The following is a 19,508-nucleotide window of genomic DNA, read 5'->3' as shown; positions in this document are numbered from 1 at the left end:
TCCTCTGTGTCCAGTCCCCTGTGTGTGTGTGTGTGTGTGTGTGTGTGTGTGTCGAAGAAGTCTGTGTTTGTCTGTGTACGTTTGTGTGTGTGTGTGTGTGTGTGTGTGTGTGAGGGAGAAAGAGAAATAGATATAGCGTCCCCTTATCTTTGTGTGCACATTGTGCATGTTTGTGTTCGTGCGAGTGTTGTGCTTGCTTAGTGTTTGTCCCGTATGGGGGTGGGGGGGATGCGTCTGTTTGTCCTAGAATTCCTCAATGCTCTTTAAAAGGGTACAGTTGCTTCCTGTGGAGACATTTCCCAGCATTCACATTGTGCCAGTCTAGAGGCCAGAACAAGGACTGGGTTGCCTGTTACCATCCGCACACGTGAGGAACACGATGTTTCCCTGATTCAACATAATATGATACTCGAGTTCCTATTCTCCATACCCAGTCGACTGGCTGGCTGGTACGTAAATGAGCCTCACTCACTGTGACTTTGAATGTCGGACTTCCACCGCTCAAACCGGCCTCTCGCCGTGCTCTCGTCGTCTGCTGAGGTCGGACTACACACGTGATTGTCACCCTGGCCAGGTGAGCTGGTCTTCGCAGTGACCTCACCTTCAACAGAGCAGCTTCCAGCAAGAGGAGAGAAAAGAGAGAGTGAGAGAGAGGGAGAGAGAGAGAGACCCTCTACAGCCCCCTCTGGTGAAAACCAGAGGCGCTTGCAAGAGGGTAACCTGTAACAATAGCAGAGAGGGTAACCTGTAACAATAGCCAGAACCTTGGCATAGGACTTTTGTGAGTGTGTGTTGGGGAATGTGAATGTGCTTACACACACAGACCCTCATACACACATTTGTGAAGAGGCTACTATCGCTTACATGCGCACAGCCAACATGGTCCCTCTCAGATGTCCTTGCACTGTTTGTCCCACCAAAGCACTGCGATTGTTTTGCTTTTTATATGTTCTTTTTGCGCTGTTAGTTTTATTATTATTGTTCTTGTTATTATTTTTATATTTAAGAAATGGTTTATCAGACATGCAGTTCATGTTAAAGTGGTACCCCATTATCACAAAAGCCATAATCATCTATCATTCACCAAGCGGATCTTTTCATAAAGCTCAAGATTCCAGAAGCCCCAAGAGACTCAACCACCTGAAAAATGTAAATTTGTTATTATTATTATTATTATTATTATTATTATTAATAATAATAAACTGCATGAAGCTGATGTGTCTGTAATTTTCTATTTTATTTTATTTTATTTCATGAGTAGTCAAAGCCTTTATGAGAGACTGCCGGAGCACTTTACTGGTCCAAACCCATAGTGTCGTGACTGTCCCCAGAACATCCGTAGTCATCCCTCTAGGGGCCCCAAAGACGTTCCCTGGTCCCGGGGGCCTGGGATAGCGTACACTGGTTGTTTTAGTGATGTTCCTTTTAGTCCTGGGGGCCTGAGATTGCGTACACTGGTTGTGCTAGTGGAACAAAAGGCAATACACTTCAGCAGAGGTTGCAATACACTCAGTAAATGCTTGTTGTTTGTTATCTTGTAGGGCTATGAAGCTGGCAGATATATATATATATATATATATATATATATATATATATATATGAGAGAGAGAGAGAGTGAGTGTGAGAAAGATCCATTTTAGGCAGTTATATGGTGGTTGAGGCTATAGGCTAGTCTAGTGTGTGTGTGTGTGTGTTTGTGCGATCCTAGGCAGCAGCCTGGTGTTTGTGCTTCTGGCTAGGCTAGTATGCTACCACACATGAGCCCACTTAAGCTGTGCTTTAGTTTCTGTTCATGGATTCACACAGAGCAATACTAGTCTGGAGCAGTGGTGGGAGTAGCACCAGTGGCTGGTGGTGTTGTAGGGCTTTGTGCTGATGACTGTCTGGCAAACGCTGCGAGCCTATACAGACCAAGCAATGAGTGGCTAACACATCAACAGTTGTAGGCATCAACAACAACTGTGTAGTCTCTAGAGCACTGCCTCTTGGATCAGATTGGATCTGAGGGGCCTCATGCTTTGGACAGATTAGATTACGTTCCTTCCCCAACGTTTGATTCATATCGGCTTATACGGAATGGGTTCAGAGAAATTAGTGAGTTGTTGGGTCAGGGAGATGAATGTGTCTGCGTCAGCGAGTCCCTACAGGAATCCCATGTCCTCACAAGTAACCCTCCGTGGTTTGGAGACAGCTCTGGGGTCACACTATAGGAGTAGGAAGAGGCTGACCATAGTGAATAAAAGACTCTGACTTGTGGTTAATTAGGCTACTGCAAATTGGTATTACGTGCAATGTTATTGCATGATGTGCAGTAGTGTTGCTTTAATAACTATTTTTTAAGAAGGCAGGCACTTCCTTTAAAAAAAAAAAACCCCTAAATCACAGGAAACTTGTGACTTGTAGTCGGTAGGATCAAAATGACCCCCTCTTGGTGTAAAGGTGCTGCTGCGTCTGATCAGCTTTTTCCATAAGAGTGCCCCTGCAGATGTTGGGGCCTTTTGCTTCTCTTCTGTGAAATATCAGCACTCTCAAGGAATGTATACCTTTTTATTAATAATCTTAACTGTTTATGGATTAATTTAATCTTTTTTTTTTTTTTTGCATTCTACCTTTGTATAAATGATGCCTCACCTTAATGTATAATTTGTGGAGTATAGTTGCAATACATAAAATAATTTGTTCAACTATATCTTCCTTTTAAAAATCATTTTTAGAGTAATAAATATGTAATGCATCATTAAAGGCCTGGCTTGTGATCTATGTGAGATAAAAGAAAATTGTATCCCAAATCACAACTTGTGGGTTTGTTTTTGTTTGACTGTAATGCTTATTTAGGACTGTATTTTGGGCACCAGCGCATGGCGTAAAGTTCGTTATTCACCCGCGCGAAGTTTAATTCGGTATTTTGCACGTTTATTTTTTAAACATTGCGCCCAGGTGTGTGGCAATTAACAACCTAGGGAAGGGACTAGGGGACTATCATACACCACCTAAACATGGTCAGAAGTCAATGGCGAGTTGTTCATATGCTATTTTAAGAGCGCATGTCAACAGTCATATTGGCAGGTGCATGCACCATCCTTCTATCATTCATGAACGCACACCAGCGCACGATTACAATGGGAAACATAATTAGAATAAAGATATTACGAAATACTGTACATCTCATGATGAGTAGTTATTCACCATCATTTGCAAATTGGTAATGACGGTTAAAAGCGATTAGGGGAGAGGCGAGAGACACGTATGGAGCACAGCTGAAGACGCACTGTCACGAGATATAAGCAACTCCTCTGCAGGATGAATGTTGTTTTATTCAGTCATTTGAGCAACATTAGGGTAAGTGTTGCTTTTTCCAGCCTATGTTTTCGGTGGTAACCCATTGTCAGTCAATAGTGAAAGTAACTGCATATAACTGTCTTGTCGTTGACTGACTCCTTGGTGAAGTTAGTTTCACTTTGCCAATGAGTTCAAATAATAGACGAGTGCAAATGCGTGAATGCTATGCTAGGTTTTATCAAAGCATGGTTTAAGAATAACTGTTCCATACGGTCTCGCAAGCAGCCTCCTTCAAATGCGCCGTTGAATGCCAAAATACCAATGCATTTATTTGACATATCGCGCTTTGCGCCGGTAAAGGGAATGACATATGTCATTCTCATTGGTTTAAAATGATGTTACGCCCCAATCACACCCATATGACTGATTAAAAAACCTAGGAACACCTTGTTGCGCCATGCGCTCCACGTTTGATAACGAAACCCCTCCCAATGTGAACTGGACATCCTACTAAATTTGAATAGACTTTTGACGAGGGACGATGCACTTTAGAATATCATGATAGGGCCCTAAATGTCAGTCATATCATTTCATATCACTATTGTGTGAATTCACAAAGCATATAGTTGCCTGTCAAGTAAATATACCAGAGCAAAACCCAAGGAATATACTGGTAAAATTGTGTAAACTGCATATAGTTTTGGATAAAAGTTTCCTAAATTACTATTAAAATGTCAACAATACAATCAATTAATATATAATTTTCCAATGCTTTAATGCCAGCCAGAGTAGCACTGCAGCTGCCTGGGTGCTCTAGCTGTTGGCTGCAGCAACTCGAGCTAGGTAGCGTCTGATTTTTTTTTACCGACAGTACTCGGTGACCTTTTTTTTTTTTTACAGGATACTCCAAACTTTAAGGCACAGTTTTTGTTGGATTCACCACAATGATTATGAGGCCAGAGATGGTTCAAATAAAACTTTATTGACTTTGCTCCCAGCTGTCAAAGAGGCATGCAGATACAGAATTTTGAATCAAAATTTCTATGTGTGAGTGGGAGAGGATTTTTGTGTGTCTTTTCTTACAAAACTACGTGCACTTTTAAATAATCAACTCTGCCGCGTACAAACCACAAAAATACCAGTTTTACATTATCAAATACTGCACATAGAAAACATTTACAAAGCACAAGTATAAAATTACAGCTCCCTTCTTATACGTGTGAGTTGCTTGTATGATTTACATATGCATCAACATATGCCCTCTCGGCTTGCCAATGCCTTCGTTATGCAATAAGGGCAGGAGGAGAAAAAAATTTGCTCTTCCAAAGGAGTGTTGATTGACAAAAGATGGATATAGGTCATATGAAAACATTCATTTCCGGAGCCTTACAACGTGCGCCTGTGCTTCAGATGAGGCCTGAAAGCAAAGTACTTTTGGCTTCTCCCATCATCTAACCTAATCAACACAATTATGCTCAATACAAAGTGGCTATACTTTCACAATAATTGTTTTTGTGTCTTAGCACTTGCCCCTTGCTGTAATTAAATTTTGTTTAAACATCAATTTGGCCACTCAACTGCTTGTGCTGTTCTGATAACAATTGCAGAAGGACAATAAGTATGCTGATGACTATTTTGGACTTGGGAATGTAGTTTTACAAAGAAAAAAAAAAACATCACAATGGTGCTACAGGAAAGACAGACATGGGCTGTTCTTTCAAAGGATGTATTTCATTTGTTTGTTCGTTTTTTCAAGCTATTGGGTCAAGTCTCATTTTCAAAGTTTTTCCGAAACCTTGCATGCTTTCAGTAAATTGTCTTGTTACAACAAACAAAAACAGCTTTATAATCTTTTTAATTCTTCAAGTAGTGCAAAAGTAAACTAATACAAAAGATGAGGTATTCTGTGGCCAGAAAACCCTTCTTGAAGAGGAAGCCATCTTTAAAGAGCCAGGGTTAATCAGGTTCACTCAAGTTATTGCAAGGAAAAGGATTTAGCCAGAGTTAGTAAGTCTGATTGCATGCTACAATGAATTCCTGGTCCAAGTTCTCACAATGCTTCAAAAAAGTTCCCATTATTATACTGTAATATCAGTTGAATACATCAATTTTGTCAAGACCATAAAATAGCAGTGTTCGTAAAATAACCATGCAAAAAGTTTTAATTTAACTACAAATGTGTAGCTTAAGTCTGGCAGCAATACAATCAATCAATATATAATTTTCCAATGCTTTAATGCCAGCCACATCTTAGATTAAAATACAAATTCTTAAATGGGGTGCAAAATCTTACTATCATTAGCAAGGCTCTTTAACAAAGGTAGGTTGGTAAATACAAACATCTGAGAAAAAAGGGCAGCTCGCCCCACAACATTAGGGTTTCAATAGCATTACCCAAAACAATAAGACATACGTTTTAACCAAAATCAAGTGAAATGATTCATTAATACATTCATAATATCTCAGCAAATACTAACTTACAATAGTTGAAGAGTTTTGTTTTCATTTTAAATCTTTCGAACATGTGCTCGTGCTGCTACAGTAAAAATTACATCTCATAAATAAAGTAAGGCAACTTACTGTACTTCACAAGCCCTCATTGAATGAATTCCAAGGCAGAATTCAACCCAGCAACTGTCGTTGAACCAGTCTCCGACAAATCATCTCCCCACACTTTACAAAAATAAAATAAAATCTCAAATATACCATAGTTTTAAATATATTGATAATACCTGGTCGGAGGTGAGACCATATAAACAACTCGACAGATACATCTCCACAAAAAGAAACATTTGAAAAGTCATAGAATTTCCAAAATGGCGGTCAAAGCAGGGACCAACACATCAGCCAATCGACTGTTGAAGTTTTGTCAGGGTTTTTAACGGCAGCCACTCAATAAGCCTCTATGGCAAGCCCCCACCTCCCCCTTTCCTTCCATCTATCAGTACAGCAGCATTCTGAAAAGCAAGCCAGCAGGGCAAGCAATACAAGAAAAGCACAATCCAGGTCAATCTGATTGTCCACCATCATAATTCCTTTACTTGTGTGTGTGTGTGTGCATTTAAAGACCTGCCTTTTGAGGACCCCACCATCATATTCCTCTATTTGTGTATGTGCACATGGAAACCTGCTTGACCAGGACCAAATTTCTACACATGGAAACCTGCTTTACGAGGACAAAATTTCTACACATGTGCTACTGTGGTCATCCTCTAGATGGCAGCCAGATACACAGGAGTCGTAATCATAACCAAGTCAACAGACAAACCCATACAGCTTTACCTACATATGCAATAAACACAGCAATATATTATTAATTCCTTGCAAGTTGTCTTTAAAAACAGTAGCAGGTATATGTTATATACATACATCTCAATAAATAATGTGGCGGGGTAGTGGGAAAAATAATTCCACAGTCAGGCCGTTGTCATCAACTACTCCAGACTAACCTTTGTTATTTTCGAAAAGAATTATCAGCTCAACCAAACGTTTCTTCCCTATAAGACATCAGTCCATCCAAAGAAGAAAGACACTGTGAACAACACAGAGTGTACGTAATGCTGTTTGTGAGCGCTCAATGGGTTTCTGCAGTGTCCTGAAATAGACCTCTTTTACCAAAAGGTTCTTGAGAACAGGACATTTCAGGCAAATGTCCTTGAAGAGCCTATTTGTGCCCAAAGAAAACAACGACAACAAAATCCTCTTTGTGAAACAACTGTGTCTGTGTGCGTGAGAGAGTAACTGCCTCAGGCACTGCCGAAGCTCTCTCATTTATCACCTTACATTTACTCATTTACACTTTAATCCAAAGCGAATTATTATGTCAATTATCTTACAAGGGCCAACCCCACAGCAAGTGGTTAAGTGTCTTGCTCAAGGGCACAACGGTGGAAGCCGAGAATTGAACCCACAACTTTTTCAGGCTACTGCATGCCAGCCAACCTCCTTAGCCACTACACTACCACCGCCCTGTCCTCTACCCCACCCCACTCCACTCCACTGTGCCACAGACAATAAACCCAATCCATCCCAATCATTTGATGTGGGTGAAGGCCAAGGCTCACTACATCTCCACTCCATCTCCTTCCCACCACCGGGGGAAACCAGAGGACATGGCCCAACGATCTGCCCAAACAGGCTCCACCACTCAAACCCCTGGAACTCCACTCCACCTGAGGGGTGTACTCCGAAACAAGGTTACTGGCTCAACCAGGTTTACTTCAGGACCAACCGCTGATCTCGAAACAACACGTCACAATATCGGTTACCCGGGCTGGCCCGTCACCTTGTTTTGTAGTACAGCCCTTTGCCTGCCCCACCTGATCAACACACACTGCCAAACTGCAGTCCCAGGGGGACAGTGCTGGACCAAACCGACCCCTGAACCAAAACTAGTGGACAGATCGTGGAGGACCAAAGAGGAGCCTGAACCTCATGGGGCAAACTAGCGTCAAGAAAATACAAATCATAAGAGATGATGAGCCATTCTGCTTCGGTTGAGTTCAGTTTGGTTGAGAGTTGGCCCACTTCCTTGTTCAGCAACTGTGCTAATACTTAGCATAATTAGTATGGATATATTCAACCATACATATACCTAACATACAGGACCATATACAATGCCATATGCAGAGTAGACACTGCACAGCTCTCTGTGAGGCTTCACACAGAAAAGTAAATTGGCTTTTATCTATCAGTGGGGTTTTTTTTGTCCACTTCCATTTTAGATGGGATTTCAGCATATAATACATCTGATTGGATTCCTCTGGAGAGAATATTCAAAGGACTGAAAAGTCTGGGTTCAGATACAGTTCATGCATTCACTCCATCATGCTGTAATAGCACTCAATACAAATCTGCAGTAAAGAGAACGAGGGCACTCCACCAACCAGAATGGAGACACAAACATTCTCAAGTATACGAAAATCACACTGATAAAGCTCATAGTCATGTCACAGTCCTGTATACCATGGACAAAAACATTCAGCTGCAAAGTTATTCAGTTATTTTGTCTCTCAATACATTTTAATACAATTTCTCTTTTTCTTTTGACTAAATAATGCAACTCATTTTTATGCTCTTATCATCCACATACATAAGTCTGTCAGTGGTCACGAAGGCGCTACTCACAATATTGTGCAAGTATGAAAAAAATAGATATATATCATCTATATATATATATATACTGCCAATATACCCCTCATCTCACTATTGTACAAACACATGTCGACATGGAAGTGCCTTTTGGGGCACAAGGGAGACTACATCAAATTTTCTCAATACAAAGGCGTTAACTAATCACTGACATTAAATAAGTTATCTTTCATGGTGAACTAGCCCAACTGATGCACTGTTGCCATAGAGATAGCTCTAAATTTTGAGATCACTCGGAGGCCTTTGCCAACCCACCTATTTCCCATAATGTATCAGGAAAAGGAGGAAGAGTCTTTTGGTTCTGATTAAATTCAGGCCTTCGACCTGGTGCAGACACCCAAACTTTCCACCTCTCACGATTTTGGGGAGATAACACAGAGAAATCCATCATTAGCAGCTCAGTGACATTTAAGATGATAATAATTCATACAAGTACAGAGTTAATAAATCCAATCTTTTTTTTTTTTCAAAAAATAAAGAAAAGTCATCTTTAAATATCATTTGGAAGTTTTTTTTCTAAAGACCAAAATCAGAGAATGATGAGAGAGAATACAAAGGCTAAGTAAATACGAATGCACATCAGCTCAGTAGATGCTTAGTCAATGAATATCATCATTTGACTCCATTGTAACTCCACCATAAACTAAAGAGTACTCAGAAGTCAGTGTGTATCTTCAAATCATAACTAAAACACTAGACCTGTTATAAGTTCCATAACCACAAGGGATTGTGGTCTTTCAAACCCCCCAAAAAAATACATTTGACATGTCTTACTAACTCTGATGGGTGATGTGGGTGAAAGCAGACTCACAGCTACTTTTTGAGCCAGTGCAGTTAAAAGCTTAAAGGTTCATTATGAGAACAAGGAAATAGTCCATTGTCAATATAAACAGGGACAAAAACACGTCTTTGAAACAAATACGGATACTCCAGAAGTATCCGAAATCCCTTTTGACGAAGCAGGTGTTCCGTCCCCAGTTTATGTACAGAAAATAACTGGACAACAGGAATCATAATAACATTTTCAAAACACACTCTATAAATAACCAGAATAAAAGTGCATTGGTGTAGTCTAAACTCACCAAATAAAAACTATTTGAATTTACAGATTGACACTGACTTACTACAGATACGTACTAATACCACATATTGATAATCATGAGCAAAATTAGGAGAGTATACCAGAAATGAAGCTCAGGTCAAGCGGAGAGGAGATGTACATGCATTAAGGTCGGTTAACAGGATGCTGTTCAGGTAGAAAGACGATGTCCAAATCCTCAGACTGGAATGGTCAAAATCATTTAAAAAAGAAAAAAAAAATAGTCTGGACCAAAGCAGCGGACCAGAAGACCATAGAATTGTGCAGGAGAACTGTTAAATCACAATCACTATGGTGACAAATAAAATGACAAGATCTAAATAAACAAACATATTGACAACTCTGATAGTCCATGTTATGTCATGTTAGGTCATCTTTCTCCTTAATACTCATCAGGGTCTTTTCAATGGGGCAACACTAAGCCGTGGTTGACGTCCTGGAGCAGGGGCCATCTAAAGGTTCTCTGGACATCAAACTCTGGATCTGCAGATATCCCTTATGTTTTAGTGAGGCCTTGGCATGTCCGATTGGTTTACCTGACTGGTAAAGCTGGTTAGTATGGTCATGATGATGATGATGATGATGATGATGATGATGATGATGACGACGCACTGTCTCTCAAATGGGTGGCAGCTGATGGATGACAGACAGTTCAGAGTTACAAAACAAGTTGCCCTGGTGGCTTGGAAACGTGCCATGGCGATGGAGTGACCAGGATGAATGACCACAGTCAAAACGAGGATGGATAAAACAGTAATTTCATTTTGATTTCATCTGGAGGTGGTCCTGCTCCCAAAACTAGACTACATGTACGTTAATGTCCAGTGGTGCACTCTGGAGAGACTGTTTCCAGTCATGTGGTGCCAACTTGTGTCCCATAAATATTACACACACAGACCACAACGAAAGAGAGAGAGAGAGTGAAATATCTCACACAAGTTCATGTTACCCAGGATTGGGCACAGAGGATAGTTCCCTAAAGGGGATTTTGTTGTTATTGTTGTTGTTTTTTAGGGCTGGCACATTTTGTTTACAGACTCTAGGGGACAGCTGTGGACCCACAGTGTCTCGGGCCAGGAGGTGAGAGGGTACTAGTGTGGGAGTTGGTCCAGTGGGGAGGGGGGGGGGGGGGGGGTCGATTCCTGGACTTGGGGAGACAGTCCTGCAATGGGTGACCTAAGCTGAGAAGTAAACTCCAGTGGAAGGAGGAAGGACTCTACCATGGAGCCAGGGTGGTATTTTCTGGAGCTGGTGTTCCATTGTGTTGGCTGAGCCACTGTTTCCCATGTTGGCATTCCCATGTGCCAGGAGGGTGGCTGAGCTGGTTGAAGACCACTGCTTGAAACGGTCCTTACTGCACAGAGGGACCTTTTGGACACTTTGATATTTCTGTGTCACTCCTTCTCATGGTTCCCAGACAAGACAGTGCTCAACTTCAGCAAAATAAATCAAATACCATCTCTAGTCTATAATGGCAAGCTAAAAAAACCCAGCACTTTTTGAAAACATTTTCTTTTTATGTTGCAGAGAGGTTGCAAGAAAAAAAACGTGCAGAATGCAGTTAGAATATACATAGGATCACAAATATCGTAAGTTATCTATCTACACATTGAGAAGCTCCGTGTTGGGAAAGGTCACATGTTTCGCTACTTCACATAAAAGCCTTTATGCACTGTTCTGAACACAACCTTTCAGTTTTTGAGAGCCCTGACGTTCATTGGTGTAGCTAATCATGACACTTAGGATTGACTGTTAAAACTTGTCTTCTCTTTTTTTGCATCTCATCTAACTATGCTACATATCAATACTTCAACACGGACAAAGTTATTATTATTACCATAATCATCATTGTTATTATTATTAAATAATAATAATCATGACCATCATCATAATAATAATCATAATAATAATACATAGCTTTGGTTTTAAAAAATAAACTTCTTATGGGATTTGGCATAGAGAGGTTAAAGACTGGCATCAGAATGACCCTGGGGTGACCCTGGGAAAGAAGTACCTTAAAAATCGATGAGTGCCCTTTCATATTTGTGTGTGTGTGTGTATGTGTGTGTGGAGGACGGTGCCATGCGGGGGAGGTAAAGGTGGGTGCTGCTACATTTTGATCCCCCCCAGAGATAAATGGCATCAGTATGTGTGTGTGTGTGTGTGTGTGTGTGTGTGTGTGTGTGTGTGTGTGTGCACGTGCATTGTTTTGCTTCTTTGACAGGACAGTTAATGATGGGACAGGGTTTAGATGCTACAGTAGACCATTAGTGATAGGATTTATATCCTATCTTCACTGAATGTGAACATGAATGTGTTTGTGTGTGTGTGTGAGAGAGAGAGAAAGAGTGTGTGTGAGAGAAAGAGTGTGTGTGTATGTTTGTATCTGTTTGTATGTGTTGTTTTGTGCCAGAATGTGCAACAAAGTATACTTGACAGAATTAATGTGCATCTTAACTGTATGCATTTATGTGTGTGTGTGTGTGTGTGTGTGTGTGTGTGTGTGGTGTATGTGTTCATAATGGTATGTGGGGCCACATGTGAGGTTATACTGTATGTGCTGGCTAGGCAAACACACTGGTCTGCGTGTGCGTATGTATATGTGTATGTGGCCTTATTATGTTTAGGTGAGTATAACTGGGGTTTTGGGGGGGGGGGGGGTAAACTTCATACATCGCACTGTACTGGGCTTGCAGCATCTTCTAGTTTAGTAGAAGGCATTTGGGAGGGGGGGGGCAGGGTTTGGGCAAAGGGCATATTGGTCAGGGCATGGATGAGCCATTGGGCCAGGGCCAGGGCATGCGCGTGTGTGTGTGTGTGTGTGTGTGTTAGTTTGGTGTGTGTGTGTGTGTTGGTGGGGGTGGGGGGGGCAGGGCAGACAGGTGGCTGGTGCACTGGGCCTCTAGGTGCAGGAAGGGCTGGTGGCGCTCTCCAGGGAGGACTGGGAGAGGCGGCGGGTCAGCGGGCCGATGCTGGGGTCAGCCAGGGAGGAGGTGGGGAACAGCTTGTACCAGCCGCTCACCATGGACGACAGGTCCAGGTCCTCCAACATGATCTGCGCCATTCCCATGAAGCACTTGGTGTCCATGCGGCCGTAATCACCCCACACGATCACCTGGGGTGTGGAGGAGGGAGAACGAGAGAGAGAGAGAGAGAAGGAGAGGGGGATATATAGAGAGAGGGATAGAGAAAGAGAAGGAGATAGTACGATTGTGAAAAATCCACACTAACACTGCACATTGAACACTGTATTTAAAACAAACTACATGTACTGCAAAAACAGTCATAAAATAGTCACCAATAATCTTTTTGCAGAAGTTTTAGGAATGTGTTTGGATGGCAGTTCCACAATTGGTTTCACAATTATTTTCTTTTTTTTAATCAGAAAACAACACAACAGATATCAAAGTATCCGACCAACCCCCGGCCCAGAGTGTCCCCTCATCTGTGGCTGAGTAATGTCCTGCGTTTTAGCGCTTTGGGTGTCTGTTGTTGTTTGTTGTTATTGTCCTGCATTGTAGCGCTTTGGGTGTCTGTTGTTGTTTGTTGTTATTGTCCTGCGATTTAGCGCTTTGGATGTCTGTTGTTTGTTTGTTGTTATTGTTCTCACCTGTAAGACCTTCCCCTGCGGACTCTCGTCGAAGAGCAGGGACTGCTGGAAGGAGGGGTCCAGTGACTTCTTGATCACTCTCGTCTTCTTCTTGGCCAGGCACGCTCCGTTCTCCAGCACATACACCTTCACGTACGTCGCTGATGGACACCACACACAAGGTCAAACAAGGTCACACAAGGTCACTATACAGTGTTAACACAGCGTTCATCTTATGCTTCTCAGTTAATAACTGGTACACTTCAGTTCAACAATATTATTGTTATTTGTTATGCCCATTTTGGGAAAATGTGGTGTATTTTTATAACTAAGTATAACTAAGTATAAGTATAATATTTAAAAAATCTTTAGTCTTCAAATGCTCTCTAATCCTAAGTATCATGGAGATGGGAAACTGTGTGAACTAAAACAAGGCTCCTCACTGGGAATGTTCTTTGAGCCGGGTTTCGGGGTCAGGCCACGAGCCTGATTGATCTCGACCTCCAGCTGACCTTCTCTGTCCACCACACCTACATGGACATCACCTGCAGGATGAGAGACACCAAGAATCAATTTGAGAAAAGCTACTCCAACACAAAACACATACACACACACACACTTGGAAATTCTGCAATAGCTTAACTGGTAGAAAACACCACCACAGCCGGACAATAGCAGGCAGAGATGAGGCACTTTATGTCAGATGAGAGAAAGTGTGAATTTTACAAAGAATGACTGAAAGCTGGAACTGAAGAAGTTCACATCCACAGATTTCCTAAGCACCTCATCATTATTTTTTAAGACACAAGGTCTATGTCTTTTGTCTCAATAAATTGTGTAATTTAAGTTTACAGAAATGTTTGAGTGAGGTCAGGCTTTGTGCTAAAAACACTTTAGCAGTTAAACTTTACTACCAGTAAAAAGAAAATCTACTAGCTGCGACTTTCTTCAGTTAATTTGCTGTGCGCTGCATTGGACAATAATGCTGGAGAAGGTGAGCACAGAAAACAGTCTTTGTGGTACAAGTGCTGATCACTAGGTGGTGCAAGAGAGCTAAAAAAAACATTGACAGATACGGCATAGCCCACTGTTTGTCTGAAGCCTCATTGCTCTTCATTATAATTACAAAGCATCTGTTCATGGTTGAACAAGCGTACATCTTTCTCTGAAACACTTGCAACCTCATTATCATATACCCATAGTGCATCTGGAACTTAGCGCCCCAGTGGCCTCATTTGTGGTCGATATTGATTCCCTCATTTTATGTCACTTTCACTGGCTACTTTAAACAGACACCTACTCACCCATGGGAGGTGTGGCTAACGTTTGCCGTCCCACAATCTGGGCAGGGCCAAGGCCGTCCAGGAAGTCGCTGAACTGAGACTCTGGGCCCAGGCGAGTGGGGGGAAAGATGAACCTGCAGGAGAGAGAGAGAGAAAGAGAGAGAGAGGGAGAGAGGATGAGAGAGAAAGAGGGAGAGGGAGAGAGAGAAAGAGGGAGAGGGAAAGAGAGGGAGAGAGAGAGAAAACAGAGGGAGGGAAGGATAGGGGGAGAGAGAGAGAAAGAACAAAGTAAGAAACGACAGACCATGATATGAGGTGGTTTTCACAGCATATTGACTGCTATGGGGCTCTGCTGCTCTGCTGTCCAGAGGTCCTGTCAGAGGTTAAGTGAGAGGAATGAGGAGCGGTAACTGCATCTTTATAGACTGCTATAAATCTCCTTCATTACAGCTCATCACCAGACAGTTTTAGGACCAGATCAGTCACCCAGAATGCCATGCGTTTCTGCTCTTAAAACACACCGAATAAATGGGACTCAATTTAAAGGTGACAACTTATCAGTGAACGCAGAACACATTGCAGATTGCAGTCTATGGATGCAGCTCCACAGGTTGAGTAGAGGCCTGTGGCTAGTTTGAGAGTACTGTGCATCACCAAGGTGGGTCCTACACACTGGTGCTGGTTGATACATTGGTAGCTGTTGTTTCCTCCTTTACAGTAAAGCACTTTGGGTACCTAAAAAACGGCTATATACTGTAAATGTAATGTGTTGCTATTGTTGCTGCTGTTGTTAAGACAGTTGATTGGTTGTTCAGTGTTGGGACGGCTTCTGATTGGCCGACTCACGTTCCGTCAGAGCTGTTGCTGTTGGTGCTGCCGTCAGTGGACTCCTTGCTGCCCTGCCGTGTAACACGGTTACGCATTTCCACGGCGATGCCAGTCTCTGTGCTCCGTCTGATCGTGCTGCGCAGTTTCTTCGTCCCGCCATCTGTAATACACACACACACACACACACACATGTACACGAGAGAGAGATATGGAAAGTGTAAGTAAAACAGCATTGTTAACGTTATAATAACAATATATTCAATACATACAGTATACGCGGTATACTCTGACTCACAGTGTATGAATACTGATATTTAGAGCGATCCTTTCTCTGGCCTAGAATTTATAAAATGACTTCTTCTCACCCACATAACCGATGTAGGTGGAGGCAGGTCATTTAAGGATACATCCATAGACAACATACAGTATACTCCTCCATACCAGCTTCAACAAGAGAGAAATCTGACAGAAAAGCAGGATGAGTCTAGACAGTTCACCACCATGATCATAAGACTGTTTACACAAAAATGGCAGCAGGCAGTCCCACTTCACCTTTGAACAGCATCTTTAGCAGCCTTTCCAGAGCTGGGTTCCATTGCTTTAATCTCTCTCTCTCTCTCTCTCTCTCTCTCTCTCTCTCTCTCTCTCTCTCTCTCTCTCTCACACACACACACACACACACACACACACACACACACACACACACACACACACACACACACACACACACACACACACTGTCAGCACATTTGGGTGGTATTTTAAAAGAGGAGCATGCAAAATATATCTCTGCCCTTTCTGTGTTTTGTGGCCACAAAGGGAGAACAGCACAGATCGGCACCTACAATACGCTCAAAATGCAAGCCATACATCCAGAAGCTGCATAAACACATGAACGCACACACACACACACACACACACACACACACACACACACACACACACACACACACTGTGTTTAGCCAGAAGCACATCATTGTGGGAGTCCAGGCTGTTTTGGGGCAGTTTGCTGACTGCACCATAAGAGATGAAGGGGGGAGGGAGAGAAAGGAGAAAAGAGCAAGAGGATGAGAAGAGGATGAGAAAAAGAGGAGTGTGGGAGAGGGGCTGGGATTGCAGCTTTGCTGACACTGACAGAAGGAAAAGAAAAATGAGGGAAGAGAAAAAGAGGAAGAGGAGAAGGAGGAGAGGAGAGAGTTGGCCGGACACTGCTGGCCACTGCAGACCAAGAGGGACTTTAGAAGGAGGAGGCGTCACCGTCTCGCGTCAGCCAGAAGATGGCCTCCTGAAGGTGATGTAGCGCACGCTGTTACAGAGAGCAATGGCTCCATAATCACCATGGGGATCAGACCCCTCCTAATCCCCAACACAGAACTGGGCAGGGCAGGGCAGGGCTAGCGGGCTGTCAGACAGGCAAGGAGAGGGGTAGCCAGAGAGGGGGCTTACGGTCAGCCTCTGCCACTGCCCCCTCATGGGGCAGCGCACCAGGGGAAGACACGGCAGGACAGCGATGACCTGTACAGAGCGGACTCCACAGCGCTCATAGCGCCTGTCGAGCCACTGCTAGAGCCAAGAGACCCAACAGCACCTAGATCACTGGCCTTTTTACGAGCACCAGAGTTTTTTTTAGCACAAACACTGAGCATCCCACAGACAGAGGACTCTGAGACACACTTTGCAGAATTTGACCAAAAGTTTGCTGACTAACGGTATGGGTAAGACAATCTAATAAAGAAGAAACATTAAAACTATCAGGATAATACACTTCAGCATTTCATTACACTAAACAGTTACAAACTGCAAATGCACTAGAATTACCTGACCTGGACCAAACACATATTTCAGCAGGGAGTGTATAAAACTAGTGATTAGAATGACTAATACCCTTGTACAACATTCAGCGCAGATTCCTGCCGCCAGCAGAAGGATTTAGTGTGTTTATAACTAAACAACACATAATGAGTATCAACACACACACACACACACACAAAAAACACAGTACAGGGGGGAAGAAACAAGAATGCAGAAGAGCTTCAAATAGACTACGGAGCGACTTCAAAGACATTCCCGACATGAATACTCTCAATGTCCTGGAAACATCAATAAAGCATGCTGCGGCGACGACGGGCGAGCAACTGAGCAAGCTCTTTAAATTGTCATGACGCTCAGCGCTGGGCTCTGCCGAAGAGCAAACACACACACCAGCCCACTGTCTGCTGGAGTGAAGATGCGGAGAGATAAAACAGAGTGGACGCGACTAGGCCAAGGATGCAACGGGTGGATGTGCAGTGTGGAAGACGGCACATACAGTACACACACACACACACACACACACACACACATGCACACCAAGATACATAACCAGACACATGCACTTATACACACCAAGACACAACTGCACAAACACATACACACACAAACAAACACAACACACACAAAAAAACTCTACTCTTTCGCACAAACGCACCGCTGCATACACACCCAGACACGCACACAGCCAGAAACGGATTCTGTACTGAGGAGTCTGAGGAGCTAAAGGTCACAGTGGCTTGTGATGATGCAATTGGAGGTAGTATTTTATAGGTAGGTATGTATTGACTTTTTGTTGAAAGTTGCAGCACTCCAGAGCTACACAGGGACCATGGTTCACCTTAAAACACTTCAGACGTCCATCCCACAGGCTTTTAGTATACTTCCACACTAAACTTCCACACCTCCACCACTAAAGCGCTCGAGCAAAGACCTAAGCTAAAATACTTTAAACTAGATGTACCGCATAGCGGTACAAAATATGACCGCCGCTCAGTCCTGTACATCCATTCCGTGAAAATAAATCATATAAATGAATTTGTCTCCATCTTCTACTCCATCCCCCACTCTTGAAACTTTTGTGTATGCTTGTTTGGAATGTGTGTTTGCGGGCCGCACACAAAGTAGCCTACTGGCGCTGCAAAGGTGAATAGATTTGTAGCACTTGCCAAAAAAATTGTAGCATTGTTATAAAACCTTTAAAATATCTAAACAATCACAAGTAGGGCAGTTCATCACAGTCCATCCATTGCAACTGGACTGATGAAAGGTACACCTGTAGGCTACATTGTATTTGAGAAAATACAGCAGAAGGTAGCAGCATAATGTATTTATTTATTATTAAACAAAACAATCCCTGTCAATTCCATGCAGTTTTCAACAGCTATCAAGAAGAGAGGTCATGTCATTGATTTTTGTGAATGTTTCTTCTTCTACATATGCATAAGTTTAGTCATCTAGTTCATATGATATTCAGCTTTATTGTCAATGCACAAATTAAATACCAGTAGTCTAAAACAAAATGCCGTTTTACCCAGTGGTGCAAATAACTGACATGTCCAAAAGGGCCTTCATGAAATGCGTTGCTAGACTGTTCATACACATTTTAACGGGCCAAGTTGAAGAGCTACTGTCCGTTATTGTTTGTGCAAATAATATGCTGATTCATGTTCCCTTGCATTTTGCAACTATGAGGTCCATAGCTCAATCTTTTAAGAAATTGAAAAGGAATCGCCGGCAGATCAGGCTGAGTTCACCCAGCCTAGTCCATTGTAGGCGCCCGATAGAAATATTGTTTAATTTTGCAATTGAGATATCCACGCACTGAGTGTGGATAATGCAATTTAGTGAGACAGTTAGAATCATATAGGCCTTTCAGCGTGATTTCTTTTTGTGGAAAAAATGTGCTGGACTGGGCGGCGGTCATATTTTGTACCGCTCTGCGGTACATCTAGTTATGATGAATATTTGGTTTTCCTTTAATCCTACTGAATTTGTAATTATGTATTGGCCGTTGTAATTGCCGATACTGATGGTATGTGCGTACCTGTGTGTGTGTGTGCGTGTGTATATGTGTGCACCACCATCTACAGGCCAATGAGTGCACTAAATGTACACATAACTTAAATTTTTTAGACCCCTCCATGGATGAAATTCTACGAAACTTGGCATACCCCCAGAGAATGTCAGGTTAATCATACACATAAAATTTGGTGCAGTTCTGAACATCTTAACTGAAGAGAGGGGCGATTAAAGCAGAATGATATTGCATTTTCATTTTTTACCGGGGGGGGGGGGGGTGCAAATCACAAATGAGTGATTATGGGCTAGGTTGATGTGGGCCCTTGAGACCAACATACCATAAAAGATTCTTCATCCTCGGTGCCACGGTTCAGGTAGTTATTTAGGAAAAACTGGGTTTCGGGGGGCCCAGCGCGGTGGGGGAGTGGCCCCCGGGGACCAAACGAAA

At 42.6% G+C, this 19,508-nt stretch overlaps 1 protein-coding gene across 1 annotated transcript in view; it reads right to left on the bottom strand.

The window, feature by feature from the left end:
• Positions 1-4,240: 4,240 nt before the first annotated feature.
• rims3 (regulating synaptic membrane exocytosis 3) overlaps positions 4,241-19,508 on the bottom strand; it is a 60,933-nt gene continuing 45,665 nt past the window's right edge. Inside the window, exons 3-7 of the mRNA XM_042075762.1 lie at positions 15,248-15,389; positions 14,423-14,535; positions 13,562-13,663; positions 13,140-13,279; positions 4,241-12,644 (exon numbers count right to left, since the gene is read on the bottom strand). Coding sequence (XP_041931696.1) covers positions 12,432-12,644; positions 13,140-13,279; positions 13,562-13,663; positions 14,423-14,535; positions 15,248-15,389 — 710 coding nt within the window. The 3' untranslated portion in view covers positions 4,241-12,431. The remainder of the gene's footprint in view (positions 12,645-13,139; positions 13,280-13,561; positions 13,664-14,422; positions 14,536-15,247; positions 15,390-19,508) is intronic.

This window comes from Alosa sapidissima, chromosome 21 (assembly GCF_018492685.1).
Source record: "Alosa sapidissima isolate fAloSap1 chromosome 21, fAloSap1.pri, whole genome shotgun sequence".
NCBI lineage: Eukaryota > Metazoa > Chordata > Actinopteri > Clupeiformes > Clupeidae > Alosa > Alosa sapidissima.
This window is presented reverse-complemented; position numbering and strand designations above follow the sequence as displayed.